A 27,516-nucleotide genomic window follows, 5' to 3' on the forward strand; every position below is an offset into this window, starting at 1 on the left:
GATATTTTTTTAAAGCTCAAGACTTAGCAGATTTCCTTGTTACCAACAGCTTCAGTTTATGGTCTCCACTTGCATTTGATGCAACAAGAACTGTTAACTTCTCTTTACACTTTTTGTAGCCTAGGGCAGTCTTTTCTTCTTTTGAGGCTAGAGCTTTAGATGGAAGCAATTTATAATTTAGCCCTGTTTCATCACATTTAATAAGTTGACCAGGAGTAAGATTTTTCTTCCTGTATAATTTTTAATTTCTCACAAAATTGTACAAGAGTTTTAAATCCACAGAAAGTTTTTCACCACAAATTTCACATTGCCTAATGCCTTATAGCTTCTTCACCTAATCAACCAATCGCTTCTTCACCTACTCAGCCATCCTGAACTTTTAGTAAAATCACCCTCACCTTCCTTTAACTCATTTCTAAAAATGCAAACTTTTGCTTGCAGAATAGGCTCTGAAATTGGACTTCCTTTTTGTCTGTCAAGTAAACAAAATCAATCTTTTTCAATACTAAGATTTCTTCGTTGACTTTCATTATGAAATAGAAGACTTTGCAAGAACTCCACACTCATACAAAACTTCCAGAAATGTCTCAGTTAAGCCTGTCAGATTGTAGATGTAAGGGGGTGTACGGTGTAACTGGTCACACTTTCCGACTCAAGTTTTCTAATAATTAAGCTAGTCTATTCTTCAACTTGAGTTCTTCATACCTGTGGAGATCCTCTCTTAGTTTCATGTTCCCTTATAGAGCCTAGTGCCTACGATTTATTTATTTTTTTGTGCAACTAATTTTCACACAGGATGCTATTATGGGGAGTTTACTTAAGAAACACCATAAAATGAACTTGCTTGTACTGATTGTAAGATAACTGAACAGTACAGGAGCACAGTCCACCACTTAACAAGACCTAAAGGCATCCTATCAACGACTGCCAACAATGGCGCAAAGTCTGTAAATTGAGTTTACAATCTTAGTTTTTATAAGATTGTAGATCTTCAGTTATGCCAAAGTTATTTTTTTATTAATATTTTCTGGAAATAAAAATTACTGAAAGATAGTATTTATGACCCATAGCCTCCACCTAATGCCCAAGTGGTAAAAGGCAATTTTTGTAAGCAAATATTTATTAACAGCAATTACTTGATTCATGCCAGAATAAATGTACTTTCCCTTGTATCTCTTAGCTGATGTCACAAGTGATTTCTGCAGGAGCACTTGACCCACTGGCTCTGAAAGTGCCAGATGGCCAACAACCTCTGCTAACCAGTGGGGGAACCTATCGCTCACTCCTTACTCCGTACATACTGCAGTGCTGATATATTCACTTCACATATGTAAAATGGCAAAACTGGAAATAACGTAAAATGCACTCTTGTCCGCAAATAACGGGTACCTTACAACTTGTTTGATGAAAACTTCTCAGTTTTGTCTCTTTCTATGCCAATCTAACTGTCCAGTCATTGCCTCCATACTCATCAAGGTTTTTTTTTAATGTTTCTCCTTTGTCTAGTCATTTTAAAGACTCCAGTTTCACATTCACTGGCACAAATTTTCTCTTACTACCAGCACTCACTGGTGTACAAATTATGGTAACACATTAAGAAACATAGCTACATATGTACAATACGCTGTACACACATACAACAGGTGGGTTCACTACAGTATAGATGTTACTATACAACCAATTACAGTACATACAACAATGGTCAGTCAATCTTTTAAAATGTTTACAGCATTGTTACTTAGGTATACTGTATTTTATGACCACTTTCGCTGAGTAGTCACAACAATAAGGGTAACACGAGGATGGTATGCACTGTACAACTGATTGTCAGGCAGTCCCAATTAGTGAAATGTTAAAGAAAGACCAAGTGCTATCCTCTAAACTTAATGGTACTTGTCCATTTGTAATAGAAATATATTACCAGTCTGAGGCCAAAGTCATTTCTGTACACTATGAACAAAAACCCGAAGTTTTACCTGTATTGTACATGGAGGTAAAGTTCAATATCTAACACACTCAAAAGCTCAAAACGTACATGCAGACAACATATGAAAATTTATTTTTATTCAAGTTTTATCATAAAAATTTTATTTTTAAAAGACCAGCTGAAATTGTGGAACCTCAAAATTTTGGGGCTCTAATTACAAGGGCTCTGTTGCACTTGTTTAGTCTGCACGAATCAAGACCAGCTATATCTCACGGCAGAGTTTTTTTACCACTAAGACAACTGTTGTACAGACTATCTGAGCATTCTATTGCTCCTTGTATTAACAACTTAATTTCCTTGGTAGTGGGTTCTTTCAGTGCTCAGGCTTTCGTGTAAGGTTTCACAAGGAAAGGATTATCTCTTTAATATTCTACTGACACTCATAAATCTGGATAGTCCCAGGTTGACCTCAGCATACGTTTTTTATATCGCATAAATATGTCTTACCTACTCCTTTTCTTGTCTACCTAAGAGTTCATGACTTAGAACCTTCTCTATTATTTTCTGGTAAAATTCCTTATCCTCAATCACCATTATTTATTTTCTTTAGTTCTACCTACAGTTGTCTTTTTACAGGAGTTTGATTAGTCAACAACTGGTTTTTCCTTCTTTCCCCATTTGTCCCACTGCCAAAGAACAAAATTTCTATTATATGGCCTGGGTTTGGCAAAATTAACTACTTATGGGCAAAATCCAATATTGCCCTCTGCTTTTCTAACCAATCCAGTCCAAGCAGCACTGACGCATTTAGGTAAGGACTACTAAGAATTTTTGGCTGCACTTCACTGGGCCAGTTAGGACATGTGACAGTACCTGCTCCCTTAAAGGCTTTCCCTAAACACAAATAACTGACACCATGTACACTGTATGTGATATGTCAGGGACTTCCCCTTAATCTTTAGCTTTTTGGAAAACTCTTTACAACACTAGTCTCACTGAGTCTAGAATCACCAAGTTTAGAATCATTTTCATAGTGTGAGGCTGGGTCATGAGTCACGCTTGGGTAGCTCAGTTGGTGGAGCACTTGCCCACGAAAGGCAAGGTCCCGAGTTCAAGTCTTGGTACAGCACACAGTTTTCAAATCAGTTTTGGAATAGATCAACGAGCTGTTTGGTGGATCATATTGGAAATTTTTCACCCATTTGTTCACACTATTTGTATGTTCAAATGCTGTCAGCTCCTCTCTCTCATCACTCAAGTGTTAGATGTTCAATTACTGTGACCACAGTGTTCTTTGTACCCAATTTCGAAATTTTGCCACGTCTGTCCTACGTAATACCTATCACAATGTGTGCATTTGATGTACATCCCAGAAATCTTGGATTTATTTTGCTTTGTCACAGTTTTGGTTTAATCTATGTGCCATTTGCCCATCATTTTGAAGTGTTATGGTAATGGATTTTTGGAAAGAACTTAGCAATTCTGACACGCGCTATGTATGTCAAAGACCCAAATTCCTTCTTAACTTTAATCTTGTTATTCTCCTTACTTCTACTGAAAAACTCGTTTTAATTTTACCAAACATATGCATACCATCTTGTGTCTTCTACTCATTGGCTGTAGCCACTTTATTAGTACAATCTGTTTCTCTTCGTAATTTCTCTTTCTTGGGGTCAAGTTTCTGGGCTCTATTGCACATTGCATAAAAAGTGTGTTCTTTTGCTGGCTGGGTAGCATGATATTGCTCCAATAATACTGTCTAAGCATGTATACTATGCCAGAAGTACCCCTTCCTCCCTACCTTGTTGCAGTCAAATCCAAAAGTTAACTGCTTTATTGTCCTCCATTTCTAATGCAAAGCACATTTTTGGACATTGCTCATTTAATATCATTTCCACTCTCAAATGGCTCTGAGTACAATGGGACTCAACATCTGAGGTCATCAGTCCCATAGAACTTAGAGCTACTTAAACCTAACTAACCTAAGGACATCACACACATCCATGCCCAAGGCAGGATTTGAGCCTGCAACCATAGCAGTTGCGTGGTTCCAGACTGTAGTGCCTAGAACCGCTCGGCCACTCTGGCCAGCATTTCCACTACTACTACTTCCTTCCTTCCTTCCTTCCTTCCTTCCTTCCTTCCTTCCAAGAGCAAAGCAAAACTGTTGATGTACCATCTATAATAGATCATTCTGTCTAATTTCTAGACAGGAGCTAAAAAATTTATGCTCTAAGTCAGCCATAAAAAAATCTCAGCTGATAGGCAGTTTTAATGGCCAACCATTCATCTAGCACAAAAATCTTGTCACTGAAGATAAAACAATTAAAGCCAACATGAGCTCTAGTATATATAAAAGCTCATGGACCTGCTTTCTATTAGGCTGTTCTTAATTTCTGTAGTTTCTGAAATCAAGTTTGTGCAGATGTTCAGAACAGCTAATTAGGCCAAGATGGCACCTTCTGGAACAGCTACATCTTTCACTTCATTTGCGAAGTGCACACTATTTTTGACATCTTAAGCATGCTGAAAGTGTACGCCAACTTCAACTTACAGTATAAAGCTTTATGCAGGAGCTCATTAACAGATTCCTTACCATTGCAAATAACCCACAGATTTATTCTCGGCATACAACTCAATTTGTGCACTCATTTGTGATGCTTTTGGGTTCATCCTAATGAACATATATTTTTCACTGAGTGAATCAATATTGCACTATTCATTTTATATCTTATCTACCAAAAAAGCAGAAACTCATTTAATGAGTAAGAATCTCATTTCCTACTCTAATTCCCTCATCAACATCTGATTTAATTCAACTACATCTATTACACTAATTTTGTTAATTTTGTTAATGTCTTACCACTTTTTAAGCCACTATACAGGGTGTCCCACTTATCTTGACCACTCTAACTTTGTCCAGATTCAAATTACAAAATGTTTCAAGCAAATTTTCTTTAACCATCAGGGGGACATCAATCAGCACGATTGCCTTCATTGTAGCTTCAGTTTTGCCTGTACAACATCTTGAGGATTCAGTTTTCTGTTTGATCTTAGAGTACCAACTAAATGTGTTGATTGTTCAAGAGCTGGCCAGAGTGGCCGAGCGGTTCTAGGCGCTTCAGTCTGGAACCGCGCAACCGCTACGGTTGCAGGTTCAAATCCTGCCTCGCGTATGGATGTGTGTGATGTCCTTAGGTTAATTAGGTTTAAGTAGTTCTATGTCTAGGGAACTGATGACCTCAGATGTTAAGTCCCATAGTGCTCAGAGCCATTTGAACAATTTGATTGTTCAAGAAGCTGGTGTGCTAGATGAGCACTTCTGTAAAAATTGTCTGTATGTAAGATTCTGCCCTCATTTAGTAAGTCACTCATAAGGCTCATACCAACAGAAGTGGCAAGAGGAACACCACAGTCTAATATACACAGTCGTGACACTTACTGCTGTGAAAATTGTTACAATTTGACAGTTCAAGTGACACTAGCGCCCCTAGCAGCCAGAAAGCTCGCCTTCCTCTGACGGCAGATTCAACGTAAAAATAATGTTTGTTTTTAATTCATTTTGTACATAATTTACAAAATATGTTAGTATATTTTTGCGTCAAGTGTTAGGAGAACAGCGAGAGACATAAATGATCATGAAATATAAGTAAACAGAGCACGAACTATTGAATGAAGTGACATAAGCTGCAACATATTCTTGAAGAAATAATTAAGAAGTAGCATACAATTGCACTTATTCCACTGTATATCCTACATATGAAGTATATAGATGTTTCTTGTGTAAAAATGAAGCGACACAGCACTTTTCATTACGTTCTGCTTTGTAGGAAGCCTGCTTTCAAAAATACAATTTCCATCTTATTCTTTGTGGTATCAGGATATCTCAATAAAAAGCATGACTGTTTTAAAATTTTATTATATCCCATTGATACATTTAACGAAAATAAAATTAAACGAATGAGTCAGTCCTAACACTTAAGCAACCCAAATGAGCCAGCTTCATCACTTTTTTATTTCTTCTCTTGCTCCTACAAGTAGTAATTTTGTACGAAGTCTAATGATTTGCACGTTTTTACATTTCACACAATTTTCCAACACGCGAACAATTTCACGTAATCTAAGCATTTCATCTTCAAAAGATGTCTGTTGCAGATTCCGTTGTTAGTGATTTTGTGTGTGTGTGTCTTGTGTAGAACACTTGTGGTAGCTGTTTCTTCTGTGTCAGGAGACAGTTTTATTGTTTTTGCAGCAACACTTTCACATTTGTATGGCAATTTTCTCTTCATCGTCACCAATTGTGGCTTATTCGGCATGTCAAATAACGTAGGAACTGCATTCCATACTAATGTCTTCTTTTCCGCGCTCATGAACTGGTTTGACTCTAAATGTAACGCACAAAACTTCACATTATTGTGCAAATAAAGGACATCTTTTTTCAGCAGGTCCTGTCTTCTACTATTTATTAACCATTTCTTGCTCCTAAATAAGAAAAACAAATTCATTAATTCAATACAGTTTAGAAAAAAATCTGTCAATAAAGAGCGCTCTAATGTGATGTTTCATACCTCTCAGGGTCCTTAGGAAACCTAAAGAATGACAAATGTGGTGTCTTCTTCCTATTACTGCAATTTATTGCGCTACATACGCTGCCTTTTGTAAAAACCATCTTATAAATGAATACTGTTTACATTTACTGAATACCGTATTCAGCAGCATAGCTTCTCCACCGCTTGGGGCGCTGTTGTCGCTGTGTATAACAAAAATCAGCGAGTGTGTCACAACTGTGTATATTAGACTGTGGGAACACCATGATTCGCATTCTTCCCACAGTAAACTTTCTTATTCTAGGCATAGCCACCCTTTAGACAAAGTTTGAACAATTTAATTCTGAATTTATGGTGCTTATTCTTTATATACTGAACGAAACTAAGTCTTCCTCGAACTGGCATAAGTGTTTTGTCAATGCAAACTTCTTTCTTCGGCACAACTGCACTTTGAAATCTCTGCAGTAATTTATCACTAAGAGGTTGAATTTTGAATAAGTGGTTTTCCGGTGGGCACTTGTTATAATCGGAAAAATGGTTGGTTGGTTGGTTTGAGGATTAAAGGGACCAAACTGCAGAGGTCATCATCGGAAAAATGCCACATACGTTAAAGCAGTTCTAAATGATTGCGTGACAAAACATTTTTTTTACATTGTTGTGATAGAGCATATTTCTTGACCAATAATTTGGAATCCTTGGTTTTCCTTTTAGTGACATCCATAACAAAAATCCTAAAAAAATTTCAGTTTTGCTGACATCAGTCCACTTTTTCAGTTGTGAATTTACAGTTACTGAATTAGTTTCTAAGCTTTGTTTTGCATACAAATTAGTTTGTCGAGTCGCATATTCTAAAATTTCATCAGTTACAAAATATTTGAAGAAATCTTATGGTGTCTTGCCTTTGAGAATTAGTGCAAGAGAAGCATTTACACCAGAACTGGAATGAATAAATTTAAAGTTTTTCATATTTTTACCCGTAACTGACCCCCAGACAATCTCATTAGAATTTGTTCCTAGTGGGTCTCTTCATCTTCAGAACTTTCTGATATTACACTTGCTTCAATTGAACCTGAATCAACTGCAGTAGTTATGGCACTAACACGGTTAGAGGTGCTTTGTTGCCTAGTATTTTTACAGCTGTGAAATCTGGTTCTTTGATTGAATGTGGACATAAAACTCTTCTTCCTACCTTCACTGATGTCACTCCATCATCAGAACTTCTGTTTCGCTTCCGGTCTCCTCTGGTATAAATTCGTCTGAGCTATCTCCAAATAAAGACACAGAATCTTCATCACTTATGTCCATAACTTCATCTAAAAGCTGCTGTACATGCCTTTGTTCATCTTCATAACTTCTACGAGATATTTTCTTCTGCCACAGTATCACTTTGTTATGGAGCAAACAACACTGAATAAAGACTGTAGCAACAATGCAGCAAAGCGATAATGGAACTGTACACGAATAATGCTGTGGAATGAAAAACTGACAGGAGTACAAACCGAAAATTATTAGCGACGTAGCAAATGACACACCTGGTACCTTTACTCTGGGGCCAGGAGAATCATATGTAACTCTCTCAAAAAATTTAAAAAGGTACTAAAACGGCATATTTTCACTTTATTTCCAGTTGACAAGTTTACTTGGAGCAAACTAAAACAGGATATTGAAAGAAAGTAAATGGCCCCAGGGGATTGGTAACGCAACTATACCATGGCAGTGAATGTGTGAGACTACCATTGATGAAATAAGGGCCAATAATTTTAGTACCAAGCATCCCACACCAGAAGTTAACTCTATTGACGCTGATATTCCACCTGTCTAAACCATTGTGAGTTGTCGCTGGACCAATAATGTATGTTTCTTGTATTTACCTGTCCTTTGAGAAGAAACATTCATTGGTAAATAGAACATTGGAAAAGAAGTTCAGGTTGACTAGGATTTGCTGCTGTGCCCACAGAGAACTGTACACGATTCTGGAACTCATTCCCATGCAATTCTTGATGTAGGTGTACATGGTAAGGATGGCAACAGTGACGTTTAAGAATATGATGTACACTGGTTATAGGAATGACAATCTCATGTTCAAGATGTCATGTGCTCACATGTGGATTCATAGCAATGGAAGCGATAAAGGTAACTTTGGCAACTTTGTCTGTTTTAGTGCTATGACGATGGCATTGTCGTGGATTGAAACTTCCACTGGGAAGGTGGGTTCTTGTCAGGATATCGCTCTCTGTACAGTTCCGCTCCCTGCGTAGCAATTCACCTATCTTCAAAAACAACAACAACAGCAATAATAATAATAATAAAAAACGTTTTGTCGATGCAGTTTGTAGGAAGGACAGCCTTTACTGTATGCCTACTCTAAGCAACAGTATTTAAAAGGACTAAACTACTGTACTAAATGTACCCATACATAAGAAAACAGTATTGCAATTACTGTTCTGCTAACTTCCATTCCCCATAGATTAGTAGAATTTCTACCTTCGCTTCGTTGGTGTACATTCTACACTCACAACTCTTCAACTGACTATGGTTGATGGAATGACGGGTGTACATTCTACTTATGTTCACACTTGTCCTCTGAAAGTCAGCACTTGGATGTGTTCCATTACCCCGAGTATCTGCACTAAGGGCTGCGAGTGTCAATGTCGTGTTATGTAATGTAATTAATAACTTTGTGTTTAAGAGAATGGTACACTGTGATACATTTTTGAATATGGTAGGTCTTTAGGAGAGGAAATGAATTACTGAATAAAAAATACAGGGTGCCATTTAAAAAGTCATACTGCTGTTCATATCTTTGTAAAAAACAAAGCTACAACGAAGGCAATCATGCTGACTTATGTCCCCCTGACAGCTAAAGAACATTTGCTTGAAACATTTTGTAATTTGCATCTGGACAATCAGTTATTTAGGGTGGAGTTATTTAGGGTGGTCAAGATACACCCTTATAGTCCACTTAATTGATCTCCCGGTTCTTTGCCATCACAAACAGGATTACAGTGTCACCAACAAATCTCAATATTTTTTTAATTTTTTTTATTCCATGTGAACTTCACTGTCAAAGTTTCTCCTGAGTTTCCTTTACTTATTACTCAATGAGAGGTGGGATAGGCTACAATCCTGTCTCATTCACTTTGTAACTATCTCCTACCTTTCATGTCCGTCAGTTCTCAGAACTGCAAAATACCACAAATTCTAAATAAATTTTCACTCCTTGTCCCCCCCCCCCCCCCTTTCCTACTTTGTAATTTCAACCAATGCTTTCCAATTAATATTGCTAAAAGCCCTCTAAACATGTTAATTGCATAAATGAAGGTTTGTCTTTCTTCAGTCTATCTTCTTATATTAAGTGTAGTCTCGTATTCCTGTATTTCTCTGGGATTTAAATTGCTCTTCCTTGTGGTCATCTACCAGTTTCTTTATTCTTACTTGTGTTAACAGGCAAAACCAGTCTGAGAATGTGAAGCATCAACATTTTTGTAGGTGCAGCTGTACCTTCAAGTTGGATTATGCTCTCTTGATGAGAGCACTATGCCATGGCACAGAGCGGTGAATTTTCTGCAAGAAGTTCAATCTTTTGCAGCCTTCCTGTTTGTGAACTACCACTAACAGAACAGCAGTACACTGAGTGTCAGCACATGATTCAGTGTTGACAGACATTCGACATGGAGAAAACTCCAATAGCACATCAGCAAGGATCTCCCTTGAGAAATCTGTTACTCTGAATTATATCAGTAGTGAATGAGGAGAAATACTTCAATAAAGGAAGGCTGCTAAATTCAAGTGCACAGTGATATGCACATGACAGCAAAGTGTTCAAGCCATGAAATCCTCCTCATGCCCTTCTGACGATACCATACTGCTCAGCATCTGGCTGAAACTGACTTCTGAAAATTACAATTGTCCCTGCATAACACACAGTTAGAAATAAAATTTTAACTCAGACCATATTAGCCACTACTGTGGTAATTCAATATAACTTTACCAAAGCCTCAACACTGAACAACTTTGTTGCACTTACTGATTACCGTAAACAATGAATATGGTTCTTCGCAAATGTACGACTAGGGAAACAGATATCATGCATCACCCAGAGATGATACCGTCACTACAGCCTTCACCAGACATTGAACATCTCAGTATTAACACTACTTGCATGAAGTATTTGTACCAACAGAAGAAAGTACAGCATGTTGTTACACACACACACACACACACACACACACACACACACACACACACACACACACAAACACACCAAAATTTGTTGTATCACATCTGCCACCACTGCTTAATACTTCCCACTGCCGTGGTGTGGTGTGGTGATGGTTATGGTTATGGTTATGAAGTAGGAAGCATGCTTTACCTCGTTACATCTCCTGTGACAAACTGCTTATCTGTTTACTCCAACTACCTGACCGCAATATGATGGTAAAAAGGTAAAACCTTTTTAATACACTACTTGCTAATCACAGAGAAAAATGCAATATGCGATGTTCCATCTTGAATCTGTACAGTTATTCATACATATAAATGGACATTCCACTTTCTCAGTGGTTACTGACTTAATGCCTACTGCCGCATGAAATTATCAGTGAGCAGTCACACTATTTTCATTGTACCATTGATTCAATGGCTCTGTTACTAATGAGTCACTGACATTGGGAAACCTCTTTAAGCATTGTTAGGGAAGTTCAATATTTCTAGAAGACATTTTCAAAATTTTTCAGTGACCAGCCTAAAATTTTAAGAGAACTGAATATTGTTAAGTTCAACAATTTTACCTATAGAATGGGACTGAAAACACTACTCACAATAGGCAGTGACAGCATTTCATTAAGTTAGCTGCTGTGAGACTTGAGAATTAGAAATCCATTCACGGGAAAACTTTTCTGATGCTATAATGTACCAAAATATTTTACATTCAGGTGGATCCATAACATTTACATTGGTTTCATATTACTAAGTCTATTGGGCTAAAAGCTTGAAGAGCCCACATCATCACAATGTAAATAAAATAAATAGAATTAAGTCAACATAAAAATTAGAATATAACAATTTATATTCTTAGAATAGTATCTTCTGTGCATGCTTCTAGGAGATTGTTAATTATTGTTCAAATATTTAGGCTGACAACCTTTCAGCCATTCTCAAAGTGCCACTGAAAGAATGTTAGTCATAGATAAAACTATGCACCTACAGATAATACAAAGCAAGCACAGAGTGCAGGGAATCTAGTGCCTACAAAGTATATTATGGATGGCATATGTTGGAATGCCAGGCAGTAAAAACTTAAAATTTCATTTGACAGTGCAGATGGAAATGAAGGTTTTCTGTGATTTCTGGAGCTAGAAACCCTTATCTCAGTTGGGCGGCTTGTCTGCTAATTGTGTTTTCACAGCTTCCTTGACCTCTGAATCCCAGTGGGTTGAGGCTGTGGCCAGTCTCTTTCCTGTAACCCATGGAATGGCCAGTGGGAATGTTGAGCTACTGAAGATTTATTGGGCTGTGTAAGGCAAGTATATCACTAGTGTTCAATAAAACATTCTTATACAGTGTTTATTATTTGTCCTATGTACCTTTTATCACATGCAAGGAATTTCATACATACCCACTCTTTGAAAGAGGTGATCATCCTTCATAGGTCCCAACCGAGCTGCTACCTTTGCCATTAGATGGAAGCTCACATTCACTTTATGCTCATTACTCTTGCAAGTTTTGAAAAAACATTTCCCTATATACAGTAGAAAGGCTGTAGACTTCACGTCTTTCTTCTTGCTCTTATTTTTGGTTTATCTGGCATTTTCAATTGCAGAGCTCTCTTAATTTGATTTTTTATGAATTTCTTCTATCTAATCCAGATATGTAATCTGGCAGATTTACTTGCTGACCCATGCTTGTAATAAGAGCTGCATGTAGTTTTATATATCTACTTTGTGTCGGCATAAAAGTACCACAATTGTGTGTTTCACAATCAACTACTGATAAACACGTGAAAACAAACTATACAATACAATAAATCATTTTTCACAGTATGTAGACTGTATTTCTGAAACCTATATTTTATCTCCTTTTATGGTAATGAATGAGCCCTAGGATTTTTAAAATCTAATGATAAATAAAGATACTCCAGCATATTTAAAAGAATTGTTTTATTTTGAGTGCACAATTGTACTTTGCACTGCTGATCATAAATCAGCAAAGAATAAAATTAACTTTGGCATAATATTCAGATGTTAGGAAAAAGTCTTAAAGTCCACTTGTGTACACAAATATTATCAAACTTCTTACCAACCAAGCAATGAACAGTCACACATTGCCTGTTTTTCTCTGAAATGCTGAAAATGAACATAAAATACTGATCATATCACAATTAAGCCAAGGAAATTGAAAACCACACTTATTTTCCCATTCATTTGGGTGTTACAGTATTAACACATGGCCTAACATGATAAGAACTAACAATTTACACTAAAAATTATGGACCCACAGCAAAAGCAGTCCAAATAATATTTGACATTTTTTTTATATTACAGACAATTTTGTACATGTACAGCTTTTTCTTAATCATATCTCACACACTCACATTAATTTCACTTTAGTTGCTCGAGACAGTTTCATGTAAGGGTGTATCTTTTCATTACAGCTAACTAATGGACACCATGTAACTAAAATTATGGAAACTATAAAACAATACGTTGACATGCATTTCTTTTTTCCTTCCATATTTATCTTTCAGTTCTCCAGCTACACTTCTTTGGCAACAGATCTGTTCACACACACACACACACACACACACACACACACACACACACACACACACACACAGAGAGAGAGAGAGAGAGAGAGAGAGAGAGAGAGAGAGAGAGAGAGAGAGACAAAATATACAAAAAACAATACATAACAGAATGATTAAATTTCCAAACACAATTTAACAATCAGTAAAATCTATCTATAATTTGTTATGCAGTTACTTTCATTATCGCAGTACAGTCTTTGAGGTTGTCTCAAGAGAAAAACTTAACAAGCCATCTGAATTGGCAGACAGATGAAGATAAGAAGCCAATTATTCTGTTTTGAGACCCTGCTTACAAAGTTTGAAACACTAATATCAGGTGGCTAATCTAGAAATATTCTTCAGCTCACATACATATCACTTCTGTAGGGGCTGTGCAGAAAAGACAGGAATAATTACATCACACAAAGAGGCACTTGAGGAGTTATTTTTCCCACAGTCTGCACAAGAAGAACAGAAAAAAAACTAACATGCAGTATCATGCTAAGTACCCTCTGCCATGCACTTCACAAAGGTTTGCACAATATGCATGTAGAAGCCATGGTTTATTGTGCCAAGGAAATAGACTTTAGCAATATTTATCTAATGTCAAAAATTCCCGAGATATCTAATCTAAAACCAAGCACATTTAGACTTTCTTCCAAAAGTAGTGGCACCTTAATGAATTTCCTTTGAGGTATATATGCTTTATCCCATTCACCTGTCAAACAAATGATCGTGCATAATTTTCCTAACATGAAGACAGTTAAACGTAATTTTTTGCAATTTTTGTGCTGAAAACAGGAGGCTGCTCATTGTAGCAGTTGTTTGTTTAAATTATGTTCAGACCAACTGCCACATGTGATCTTATGAATAAAGATCGCTTCAAACTATTCGATATATTCTACTTCGTGAGATGTAAACAACCTTATTTAGTGATTATGACAATATAGTGAAGATGAGTCACAAATACACAACAAAAAGGGATCAGAGGGATGGCCCGGGGAGATAAGTAGGGCATCTACTAACAGATTAGACAGAAGGGGAATGGGAGGAGAGAGATAAAGAGACTGGGTGCATTGGTGGAACAGAAGGCTGTGTAGGGCTGGAGTGGTAACAGGGAAGGTGACAGGCAGGTGAAGAGCAATGACTAATGAAAATTGAGGCCAGGAAGGTTACAGGGGAGTTCCCATCTGTGCAGTTCAGAGAAGGTAGCATTAGTGGGAAGGATCCAGAGGGCACAGGTTGTGATACAGTCATTTAAGTGATGAACGCTGCCTTGGGCAGTGTGCTCAGCACCTGGGTGGTCCAGCTGTTCCTTGCTGGCAGTTTGTTAGTGACCATCCATGCAAACAGCTTGTTTGTTGTCATTCCCACATAAAACAGCACAGTGATTGCAGTTTAGGTTTTAGAACACATGCCTGCTGTCACAGGTAGCCCTGCCTTTGATGGGATAGGTGATGCTTGTAAGTAGTTCTAAGTTCTAGGGGACTGATGACCTCAGAAGTTAAGTCCCATAGTGCTCAGAGCCATTTGAACCATTTGAGCCAAGAGGCAATGGTTTGGGAGCAAGAGTTGTGCAAGAAAGAATAAGGATATTGTGAAGGTTTGGTGGGCAGTGGAATACCACTGTGGGAGGGGTTGGATAGGTAGTGGGTATAATATTCTCCATTTCAGGGCACAAAACATTGGTGGAGAATGTGATTCAGCAGCTCCAGTCCTGGGTGTGCTACTGAATCATGAGGGAAATGCTCCTTTGGTGCTGTATGGTGGGACCTAAGGAGGTGGTGGGTGACTTGAGAGGTAAGGCATGAGATCTGTTTCTGTACAAGGTTTTCATCTGCAAAGGCCTCAATGAGGCAATAGGTACAGTTCAAGAGGCACTGCTCATCATCAGAGATGGGACGACCACTGGTGACTAGGCTATATGGGGGAGGGACTTCTTGGTACAGAATGGATGACAGCTGCTGAAGTGGAGGTATTGCTGTGGTTGGTAGGTTTTATGTGCACAAAGGTACTCAAGTAACCATCTTTGGGTTGGAGGGCAACGTTGACGAAGGTATCTTGCTTGACCTGGTGTCCAGGTTCTGGAAGTATGTGGATAGACTGTCCTCAGCCTCACTCCAGATCACAAAGATATCAATGATCTTAATTAGGTGAGCAGTTTGGAATTCTGGGTGGTTAGGAAGGATTCCTCTGGATGGCCCATGAATAGGTTGCCATAGGATGGTGCATGCAGGTGCCCACTGCCATACCATTGATTTGTTTGCAGGTGATGCCTTCAAAGGAGAAGTAATTATGGGTGAGAGTGTAACTAGTCATTGTGACCAAGGAGGAGACTCTAGGTTTGGAATCTATCAGGCACTGGAGAAGGTAGTGTCCAATCGTAGCAAGTGTATGGGCATTAGGGGTGTTAGTGTAAAGGGAGGTGGCATTAACAATGACGAGCAGGTCACCCTGTGGTAAAGGAACACGAATGCTGAGTGTCTGAAGGAAGTGGTTGGTGTCTCTTATATAGGAGGTAAGTTGTGGGTAATAGGCTGGTGTTGGTCTACACGGGCAAATATTGCCTCAGTGGCAGCGCAGTAACTGGACATAATGGGGCACTCTGAATAGTTCGGTTTATTGACTTTAGCAAGCATGTAGAAGGTAGGTGTGCGGGGAACGGCAGGGGTGAGGAGAGAGATGGACTCCGGGAAGAGGTTCTGGGACGGCACTCGGGATTTGAGGAGAGGCTCGAGATCCTATTTGATTTCTGGAATGGAGTCACTGTGGCAGAGTTTTTAGGTGGACAAATCTGACAACTGCCAGAGTCCTTCTGGCAGATAAACCTTTCACTTCAAAACCACAGTGCTGCAGTCTGTAAGCAGGTAGGATTATAAGACTAAGCTCAGTTTTTAGACGGTGGATTGTGGTTCTTTCTGCAGATTTAATGTTAGCTTGCATATTGAGGGATTTGGGAAATAATGATACAAGGTTGAGGTTAAGAAATTCTGGAAAGTTAATTGGGGGGGATTTGGGGCCAGTGGAAGAGGATCACAGTTGGATGGAGGAGCGAACTGTGATGAGTTACATTGGCTTTTTGGCTGAGGCAATCTATCCTTTTGATATACTGTCATTATTCCATCATAGATTTCCCATTGTTTAGTGAGTATTTTCTTTGGTGTAATGGTAAAGTGTCTCTACTAGCAATGACTGATCTCAGCCTAGAAATGCATAGTCCTATTCTCACATGTTTGAAACATGGATAGAACCCAGCTCTCATATTCTCAATGGAGTACAGCCAGAACTGCAATGCCATCAAGAATACATATCTGAATGCATGTCGACTTGTGAACTCTTACAAGTGCATTTGGGCCTGCAGGCAAACCCATCCCTGTTAGTGAGACTCAGAGGAGAAGTGGTGCAGCTGGATCATTAGGATAGCTCATCTGATGTTGGATCCCTATCAATACTGAATCCTAGTGCTGCAGAACACTGCAGTACATTTACCTCAAACTTCAACCATAATCTGCAGAGTTTTCTAGTATGTGTAGCACAAAGCAGGTGACTGTCTTTGTTGAACCAGGAGAGAGAAGAATTTTGCTGTATATAACAACTGCAGCAGAGTCTATAAGTGTCAGAAGTATCACACAATCCGCTAAAGAACTCATGCCTCTAAGTTACTGACAAGAATCATACAGGAGAATAAAAAATAAAACTGATGACCTGTTATACGATTGCTTTCAGGAAAACATTCACACAGGAGGATCTTGCAAACATTTTTATTTGACTGTCACACAGAATGCTGTATCGAGAACACAGTAATCACAGTAATAGGCTCCCTTGCATAGAGAAGCAACTGAAAGAGCTGAAAAGTAAGTTGCCAGATCTGGATGGAATACCAGTTCAGTTTCACAAAAAAATACACTGCGGCACTTGCCCCTTAGCCTGCATGTATGTATCTCAAATCTCTCACCCAACGAAAAGTCCCAAATGGATGGAAAAAATTGGCAGGTGTCTCCCATAGGTAAGAAGCATAAAAGAATGGACCCACATAAAGAGCAATATCCTTAGTGTCAGTTTGCTGCAGAATTCTTGAATATATCTGAGTTCGAATATATTTCCTTGAGACAGAAAATCTGTCCACAAATAATCATCGATTTAGAAAACATCACTCATGCGAAACTCCATTTGCTCTTTTCTTGCATGACATCCTAACAGTGGATGAAGGACAACAGGCAGATTCCACATTCCTAGATTTCTGGAAAGCAGCTTTTATCCTAGCCTTCAGTTCGTTGACATCAGCAGCTGGTGTGACGAAAACTCTGTCCTTGATATAGCCCCGGTGTGGGAGGGGGAGGGGGGGGGGGGGAGGGAGTCTTCATCACACCAGTTGCTGACAACGAACTGAAGGCTAGGATAAAAGCTGCTGTGGGTACTGTGACAGAACACATGTTACGAAACACCTGGAGGGAACTGGAATCCGCCTCGACATTCTCCGAGCTACCAAGGGAGCACACATTGAGGTTTACTGACTTAAGTGGTCTTCAAAAACTAGTAATATTAACCTATGTAAAGGCATCAAATGTAACTTATCTCAAACAGTTATTCGGTTATAAATTTTTATAATCATGGCAAGACTGTGTTCACCCTGTATATTTATGACAATTTCCTTTCTACAGGCAATTAGCTAAATTTTCAATAATTCCAGGAAGCATGTTAACATTCAGTAATCAGTGTTGCCTGCACACTAAGGATAGTATGGTATTTTAACTAACAACATCTTGATTTCTCTGGTTACCTTCATAATCAGTGATAACCTTTCCCTTAAAGGAAGTTGTGTACCCTGTTCCCTCTAGGTTTTCTATGAGTAAATTTGTCTGTTATAAACTCTGTGTCTTGGGAATAAAATCAAAGCCTTCTGCACCAATAACCAAAAAACTATCCACTAACCTACAAAAGCTTCAATGACATTTTATCAGTCTTTGCTAATGGTGTCAAAGAGCTTAAATTAAATTTATTCTTCCTGATAGTTTTAAGTTTTATTAGGTATCACATCTGTTAGCTCGCATCTATATCATTCATCCTTAAATTTATATGTTCATGATCTAGGGTATTGCCTCACTGTACAAGATATCACAGCCTGATGTCCTCCTCAGAGTGCAGGATGGAGACACACACACACACACACACACACACACACACACACACACACACGTGACTGGTATATGCGAGTCTCTCAAGACATTTATTGAGAAGTTCTCAAGCTTTGAGGCAACTGTTTTGATTGATTTTTGATTACTATGTAAGAGGTGTTCTACCAACTTCAGCCAGTACACACCTGCACAGTCTGTTTATCTTCTAGAGCTGTTTATAATTTAAAAGTAAGGTGTTTGCTACTAACTGAGTGGAAAAAATTACAGCAAGCATATTCTACATTTACATCTATACTTTGCAAGTCACTAGAGTGCATGGCAGAGGGTACTTCCCTCTGTATGATACATTAGGGGTTGTTCCTGATCCTTTCACATATGGAACATGGGCAGAATAACTGCTTAAACACATCAAATTTGAGTGTTCATGCAACGCTGCGTGATAAATGCATTTCAAGTGAAATAATAAATGCTGCAAATTGATAGTTTGGCAGAAAAGTATACAGAGAGAGCCACAGAAGCACACCTTTTCATAGAACCTTGGAAGTTGTGTGAATTCTGACCATCATGCCAATTAAACTGGCTTCAGCTTGTGCATAGTACCACCATTATCTTGCTACATGGAGGAGGAGGAGGAGGAGGACAGACCACTTTACGAATTCCTGAGATAGAATGGGAATCTTTAACATCACACTGTTGGTAACCATGGTCATGGTAATGTTTTTGTTGCAAATTTCATAAAGGTATGTGAAACAGCAGTCAGTTGACACTCAAGTGAAGCAGTCAGTGTGCCATAGCACAAAAGATGTAGAAAATGAGTTGTGTGTGTAAGCATTATCAGGCATCTCAGCTGAATGATTCACTGCATCCTGTATGTAGAACATCAAATGTAAAAGCAGTGTGCACTCTGGATGTGTAGAACTGCTTAATGTACCAAGAACAGGTTCAAAAAATTTTAATCTGGTGCCTGACAATATTTAAGTGCATCTGGAGGATTTTGATAATTTGTGAGTGAATAAAATTAGGACTAATTACCACATACCAGAGCCCATGCAACAATCGGTACAGACAAAGATAGGTGAGAGCACCAAATGGTCTAGTTGTTATGTTGACAGGAACAGTGATGTCTGTGCTTTTAGGGTTGCTAAATATAATTGTGAAAGCTTACTTGGAAAAGGCAGAACTCTGAATGAGTTTCAGTAAACAGGAGTTGACTGAAAATGATTAAGACAGGCACAAACTGCTTATATCAGCGCTCTGGCTTTTACTGTAGCAGTCCATAGGAATGTACTTTCTAGGAGATGTAATTGTTTCATCAAGTATGTTAATGTCTTGTCTCAACAGAGCCCAAACCTAAAGAATTGTCTTAACAGCCTTCCTGCAGGTGACAACTAATTTTAAAACTGAAGGATGCTGAGAAACTAAAGTCAGCTAAAAACTATATTACAGAAGACATCTGACAACTTATTATTGGTATACTTAATAAGGAATATCTCCAAAGACCTCTAATCATTAACCCTCCAGTTACTAAAACACAAAATGTAACATTCTTCATTCTGAGCACAAAATGTTTGATTATGGCACATAATTAACACAAACATTTCCAAAAATGGCACAATTTTCACATAAAAACTAGTCATTCTACAATATGTGAAGTGGGGGTAGCATGAATCTAAACTGAATAACACATGAGATTTTGTACACAGCTACCAGTGTTACAACATGAAGCTGACAATAGGCTTAGCACCTTCAACAAGTAACTGATATTTCATTGTCACGAAATGTGCAGGAAAACAACAACCATACACACGGGTAGGCCTCTGCGCAACACTTTGCTGTTAACTGAAAATCTGTCTCTTTAAGTAGCAGTTGAAAGTTACCTATGTACAAATATCTGGAGTTAGATTTTACAACCATCAATACACTCATTTAATTGAGTGATCCATAAGAGTGCATCGCAGCAGAGTTAGAGTAAGAGAGAGGGGGGGGGGGGGGGGGGAGGGGGGGAGAGAGGGAGAGGGAGAGAGAGAGAGAGAGAGAGAGAGAGAGAGAGAGAGAGAGAGGTATCAGACTTAATGCACATCCGGAAATCTGTCCGAACACTGTGTATGGAACTCCACACCACGTGTCTTCAGTGCGGTAATAAATGGCAAGTTTCATTTACCAGATTTTGCAGCACAATACTGTATTTCTATTTGTTGCACTCAAATGACAATTGTCTGTATGTGTACAATTGAGGATCTTAATTTTTGCACTGGCATTATGATTATTATTATTATTATTTTGACATATGACAAGTATTTTTGTGGATCGACGTGAGTCTCTCCTCATCAATAATATAAACTAGTTTCTGCAGCTCAGGCCATAATCAAGAGTCTGAAATTTGACACACACACACACACACACACACACACACACACACACACATTTTGCATGTGCTTACATAAATATTTTAACACATGGTAATTTTACAGATCCTGTTTAACATTTGTTGAAGTAAGAACTTCTTACAGTATATACTAGAATCTCAATTACTGACTTCATTCATTATGTTTAGAAAAATATACCACACTAGGAAGAATTTCAGACTAGCTTTTCAAAGCACTTATGTAGCATTGCATAAAAACTTGTCAATGCTGTGATCATTGCCCTCTTGTATGAAGTACCGGGTAGAGTTTAGTTTGATGTACTGGAATTAATGTGCGCCTTTTTTCTGCATTCTCTCACCATTCTCAACCTATGATATACTACAGAGCAAACATATCACCACCTCGAATCGCAGGTGAGCAAAAAGAACTAAATTTGAGATCTTTTTCACATGTTCAGTTGCAGTTACACACATACACAAGTCAAGTGAAATCACAGTTTCAGTAGTATTGTAAGATGCACACTGTCACTGAGAATACCACCACTTTAGTCTTCATCATACAACTGTTGTGACAGCAGCATTTGACTTTGGCTCTTGTCTTGGTTTTCTTCTAAATGTCACCCAGGTGTACACAAGACTTCCAATAACACTGACGTTGATGCCTATGAAATTCAGCCAAGAAAATATATAGTCTCCACCAATCACCATACCTAGATAAGTAATACACACATTCTTGAGGCATCCAATAACTGTAGTTGTCAACGCTGAATTGTACATGGTACAAAGCATAACAGAATAAGTCAACACGAAGCCCATCACACACGAGGCAGCAAACTGCACCAAAAAAAGTGGCTGATCCCAATCAGAAAATGCAATGGCCCTGTCCAGTTCCCCTGTGGCCCATGCAAACACAGTGGCAGGTGGTAACATGAACAGTGAATTATAAAACATTAGTCCATACTTTCCAAGCTCTGCTGCATCCAGCTTTTGTTTCACAACAACACCATTTGCTGCAGTGAAGAAGTCATTCAGCAAAACTGATATGTAGCCTTCTGCACTGAAGGCTAGATCATTGCTTGCAGCAATTATTGCACCAAGAATCATTGTATAAACAGATATTTGGACAGCTGTAGTTGGTCTAACACCCAGCAAATAAAATTCACCTACCATTGTCATCAGAATCGAAAAACGTCGCAGAACCTGTAGTAAGAGATATTTAGATCAGAGGCTCTTTTTTTCAAAACAATTTACACAAGACTATATAGTTTCTATGATAATTTATTGTATGTTAATGCATCAAATCATTAAAATCAATTTGTGTATGGCCCAACAACAATTCAATAAGAAACTGTTTTCTGTAGTTTGAATTTTTCAATATACAAGCAAAATTCACAAATCCTATGATTACCTACCTAAGATTTATTTCACTGAAAACATTATTTCACTAATTTTTTAAATGGCCGGGTCATCAAGCAAGCAATACAAATTTCATGTGAGTCATTCTTATACAATGCTGTTCTCAACAGTCATGAATAGTACTAGATACCATACACATTGTGGCTATTAACATTACTTTGCAGTGATGGCCACTACATATTCATTACAATATTAGTTCTCTCTCTCTGTCTGTGAGAGAGAGAGAGAGAGAGAGAGAGAGAGAGAGAGAGAGAGAGAGAGAGAGAGAGAGAGAGAGGGGGGGGGGGGTTGTGTATAGCAAATAAGGAATCTTTACTATGCATTGCACGATACTGCTACCTGGCTATAATTGTCAGGCACACACAAATGTGAAAGCAGTGTTATTTTTTACCTATAATGCACCCACTGTTTTGTCACCTACAATGATAAATATATCATCATTTCTTTCATTAAGGAACAGCACAGTTAAGCATCAGACTGAGTGAATAGATCATCATCTTGTGCAATATGGTACATACGAAAATAACAATAAGCTAGTAACGCGAAAGTGCACTTTGAGCTTTCTTATCACATGGCCTGAAGAATAATGGTTGATCTACTGCTATACATTTGGAAGAAAACCTGCGATTTTCATTATTTTCATGAAATTTGTAGACATAATGATCCTATCAGCTATTTAACACACAAAAAATGATACTTACTGTAAGCATTGGCAAGGAAAGTTGTTTTGTCCCATAGAGCCCAAAGACAACATTTCCCATGTAAATCAGGGGCAGTGGCCATAGTTTACGAAAGATGCCTCTATCAAATGGAGGGAAAGATAGCACATTGATGCTCCGTGCAACAATGAGTACTGCTACGGTAGCAGCCATCTGACCCAGACCAAGAACTTGAGCAGAAGGAAATCCATAAGTTGTCAATACAGTCTTGTTCACCACCTGTAACAGTTCATTTTCAAAATATTCACAATAATGCAGCAAAGTTCCAGAATAAAAACTTATTTAATGTACAGAGCACTCAAAAAAATTTCATGTTGAATGCATTATGTTGAGAGAGAAAAAACAACTTTCTGCAAATTATCTAAAAAGGCTTGTAACTAGAGCAAGTCTGCCAAATGCTGAAGCATAAGAGACGAAGTCCAGTATGCTACTTTATTACGATCCTGAGCAGATTCACATGCAGTCACATCCTACCTATCCCATAATTTTTTTCATCCTTTACCAAAGCAAGGAGACTAGTGACTACAAGAAAGGACAGGAGTTACTGAAGTCATTTTAACTGCAAGAGAGTTTAAATTGGAGATAGGTCCTCTCTTATCACAAGGAATCCACCAAATGTTTTCTTTGCTCCATTTTTCAACATCTCTTCTGGTTACACACCCACTTTTTCCTCTTAATTGCCTGTTGTCATTTCTATGATTCATTTATTGGTCTTCCTGGGCCTTCAGAATATAATTAATATACCCAATTTTCCATTCCACTAAGCAACTCATTTTTGCATTGGATCTGGCAGGACATGCAAGTTGAAATTTTCCATCTCAAGCACAATGAGGTATCGCCCACTTTAATGCGACATTCAATTTTTCTGAAAGACTGAACGAGGTATAGAGAAAAAAATATTTCAGTCTTCACCTGCTCAACACACACTAGGCTGAAATAAAAGATGAATCAACAGATTTGGTAACATAATTAACTAAGTTTTTTCCTTTCAAAATACCAATTAAACACTGATTTAGTCAAAACTTTTATAGTACTTAAGTCCCTTCATACCTTGGATTTTTCTGCTGTGAAAACAAGCAAAAACAATTTTTTTAACAAACTGAAATGTCAGTTTGATCCTTTCTTGTTTCAAATGCTGTCAGCAAAGATTTTGTCACAAAAAAAATTGTGAACATAATGTCTAAAAACTAGCATAAAATCAAACTCAAGTGAACTGCAGCTCCTTAAGGTATGAATTACAATGTGCACTAAACTTTGAAGGATAGATGCAGCACGTCTCTCCATCAGTTCACAGATGCTGGTTCAGTCAGTTGAGGGTAGTGCTTGTGGGACAATCAACTGAACACCAATATCATCACCCAATACATCAAGTCAAAATCAGTATTTTGTATATCCACATAGATTAGCATGTGCCCACATGCATTCTATACATTTATGATATCTTGTCCAAATGTGGCATTGATGGGGAACAAAACAGGAAACCCATCAACAAGATGGTGTGTGAAGGAACCACTCACAGAATTCTAATTCTAATCCTAATTAGTTACCATAACCATTACAGGTGACATGGGAACAAGGTGTTTCAAGTAAACCAAGGCACACCGACTTATGACATATGTAGTAATATGGATTCCTCCATGGCATGTGTTTATACATGGTAGAATCAAACTGAAGGGTGTTTCAAAATTAATATACGGGTTTTAAGGCTTTGTAGCACATATTACTTTCACCTTACAATTATAAATAATACACCAAATGAAAGAGAAATACAAACACTTTTTCTTACAATTATTCAGTGTGAACACTTATCACAAGTCAAGTCAACAGGCAAGTTGCTCTAAAACCTCGATCAATGTGTTAGGAGTAACTATTGCAAAAACACTGTTTCTAAAGTTGGATAATCAGCTGGTATCAGAGGCACACGCAAAAAATGCTGTTTGTCAACCTGCCCCCTTGCACCCAATCCGCCGGCCGGATAAAACTTCGTTTAACCAGTCGCGTATCGAGTTATGACAGTGAGGCGGCACACCATCTTGCTCCCAAATAAAGATGTGGTATTCAGCTTCTTCCCAATGAGGCACAGGCCATAGCTGTAGCACATCAAGATAAGAATCAGTAGTTATCATTGGTTCACCGAAGAAGAGAGGCCCGTAAACTTTGTGTGGGGATATTTCTTGGGGCTAAGCATGAAAGACACACACTCTTTCAACAAATTTTTCAGGCACTCTGTCATTCCATACTCTTCCCACTGCACACAGACATACAAATGAAACTGTGAGTTGCTCTTTCATGTTGTGTATTGTTTACAATTTTGAGTTGAATGTAATAAATGCTACAATGCCTTACAACTGGCATGTTCATTTTGAAACATCCTGTAAATAAATTGGCAATACTGAGCCCAATTCAAATGTGTGATGACACATCATTACAAATCCTGTACGATATTTGCTATTTGTGCAAGAAATGCTCTCAACACAGGCAAGTGGACTTTTATGTACCTAAGCCAGGGCAAATGTTTGTGGCACTCAGATGAAGAAAGAGTTGGAATTTATGCAAGTTCACAAGATCCTCAAACAATTTGATCGGAGTCCTTAACTATCATGCTGGCCTAGTATTAGGTTATTTACCTTGTATGACACTACAGAAATGCTGATGCTGAAGTGGTAATATTGGCTGACTTTCAAGTAAAGAGCTAATGACAAAAAGCCTGCAAAGCTTCAGATTAACTAGTCAATATAATAGAAGGGTATGGTTTCATAATAAATAAGTGGAAGAGGTCTTGGTAACAGCAACAACCATAATTAATAAAAAGCTCCACCTGAGGTAATTTTTCTTCAAGAAATGAAGTATGCAAGCAATGCACAACACAGTCCATCAGCCAGAAGATTCAACATTAGGGAATATCAGCCATGAAGAAACACACAGATCCTGTAATATGGGGAGTAAAACACATTTCCATTTGCCAAAACACACTGATGTGTGGCATTTACATGAAATTAATCAAGAAAAGTTGAACCAGAAACATTGTAATACTGGATGACTTTCAAGTAATTGTTCCCAGAAAGTAAAGGTTACTGCAACAAGAAATGACTTTTACTGTCTTTTAAAAGCCCCCTCTGTTGTAAGTGGTAACTGTTTATGTGCCTGCAGTGTTCCAGAAACTGTACAGTACAAAGTACAATGCTAGGAATGACTGTTTCAAAAAATAATGCAAAAGAAAATTATACACAAACATCACTATTTCCAGCAATAATGAACCATTTTACAAATATGTCTCAATGCAGGCAAGAAGACAACCAGTTGTGAATATATTGACACTAGACGGTATTAACCCATTAGCACCACGTGTTGCCATATGGCAACGTTTGTAACACATTTTTAAAAATCGTTGATTCCACGACATCATACGGGTTGTGTTGGCAGCACTGGATTCCATTCTGCAAGACTGTAAAGATCACTACAAAGCAACAGTTTTAACAATACATTTAAATTCTGCGGCGTAAGCAGTGTTTGAAGTCGTCGTTTGCTGAATGACAAAGAAAAATGGAGTACAAGTTCGAGTATGTATGTTTTACACAGTAACTTACAATATATAATTTGGTTTTTTAGTATAGTTGTGCTTTGAATACTCAAATATATATTCTTTGGAGGTGACTGCTTGCTGTGAAATAAATTGCGTTCATTTAGGCCGTTTGAATGTCGGTGTTGCCATATGGCAACGCTAGGTGCTTGTACTCAGTAAAATGGCGAATTTTCTCTTTTGTTTTAGAAGAGGTTTCTCTCTTCTTTATAATGACGATATTGAAGGTGATGTGTTTGTTGAGACCCCAGATCCGAATAGAGAAGAATGATGGATTATTGTATGTGCAGTGGTTGGACAACTCAGTTGTCACAATGATCTCTTCATGTGCTGCACAAGTAGTTGGCCAAGTCAAGAGATTCTCGCAACTAAAAAAGCGAAATATGATTCCCAGACCAAAACTGGTAGCCAAATATAATACATATATGGGAGGTACTGATCAGAATCTAGCATGCTATCACATTGCAATAAGAAGCAAGAAATTTTACTGATGTCTCTTTACATGGATGTTAGATGTCGCCATACAAAACAGTTGGATTTTGTATAATGAAGCAAGAAACCAAACTATTTCTCAGCTTGATTTCAAGAGAGAAGTAGCAACAGTGTACCTGCAAAGACACCAAGCTTTACCGAAAGGAGCTGGGAGACCATCTGCATTAAGGGCATGTTCTGACAACCACGTATCAGATTCAATTAGGTTTGATAAGACTGACCACCTTGTCCAGCACATAGAAGGAAAGGAGAAAAGGTGTGCACACAAGGACTGTAAATCTATTGTGAGAACAATGTGTTCGAAGTGTAATGTGGGATTGTGTACTGTCTGTTTTATTCCATTTCATTTCATGTAAAATAATGCTGAGTTCAAGGTCTGATTCTTGATTATTAACTGTACTGTGTTGTAAAGTATCAATTGTATGAAGAAGACTGAATAATAAATTTGCACAAAACTTGTATATGTAATAAGAAATTTCAATAACATACTTATTTCAGTTGAAGTTGTAATCCACACAAATTTAGGTAGTGAAAGCACCTAGCATTGCCAT

At 38.0% G+C, this 27,516-nt stretch overlaps 1 protein-coding gene across 4 annotated transcripts in view; it reads right to left on the reverse strand.

The window, feature by feature from the left end:
• Nucleotides 1-5,904: 5,904 nt before the first annotated feature.
• LOC126162113 (UDP-sugar transporter UST74c) overlaps nt 5,905-27,516 on the reverse strand; it is a 164,149-nt gene continuing 142,537 nt past the window's right edge. For 3 of the 4 annotated variants that reach the window (XM_049918394.1, XM_049918396.1, XM_049918397.1), the window contains 2 exons: nt 22,876-23,112; nt 20,492-21,958 (listed from right to left, as the gene is read on the reverse strand). In XM_049918394.1, coding sequence (XP_049774351.1) covers nt 21,314-21,958; nt 22,876-23,112 — 882 coding nt within the window. In that variant the 3' untranslated portion in view covers nt 20,492-21,313. Of the gene's footprint in view, nt 6,410-20,491; nt 21,959-22,875; nt 23,113-27,516 lie in introns of those variants that run through there. The other variant, XM_049918395.1, reaches the window with a different exon arrangement.

Source organism: Schistocerca cancellata, chromosome 2 (genome assembly GCF_023864275.1).
Source record: "Schistocerca cancellata isolate TAMUIC-IGC-003103 chromosome 2, iqSchCanc2.1, whole genome shotgun sequence".
In the NCBI taxonomy this organism is placed as follows: Eukaryota; Metazoa; Arthropoda; class Insecta; order Orthoptera; family Acrididae; genus Schistocerca; species Schistocerca cancellata.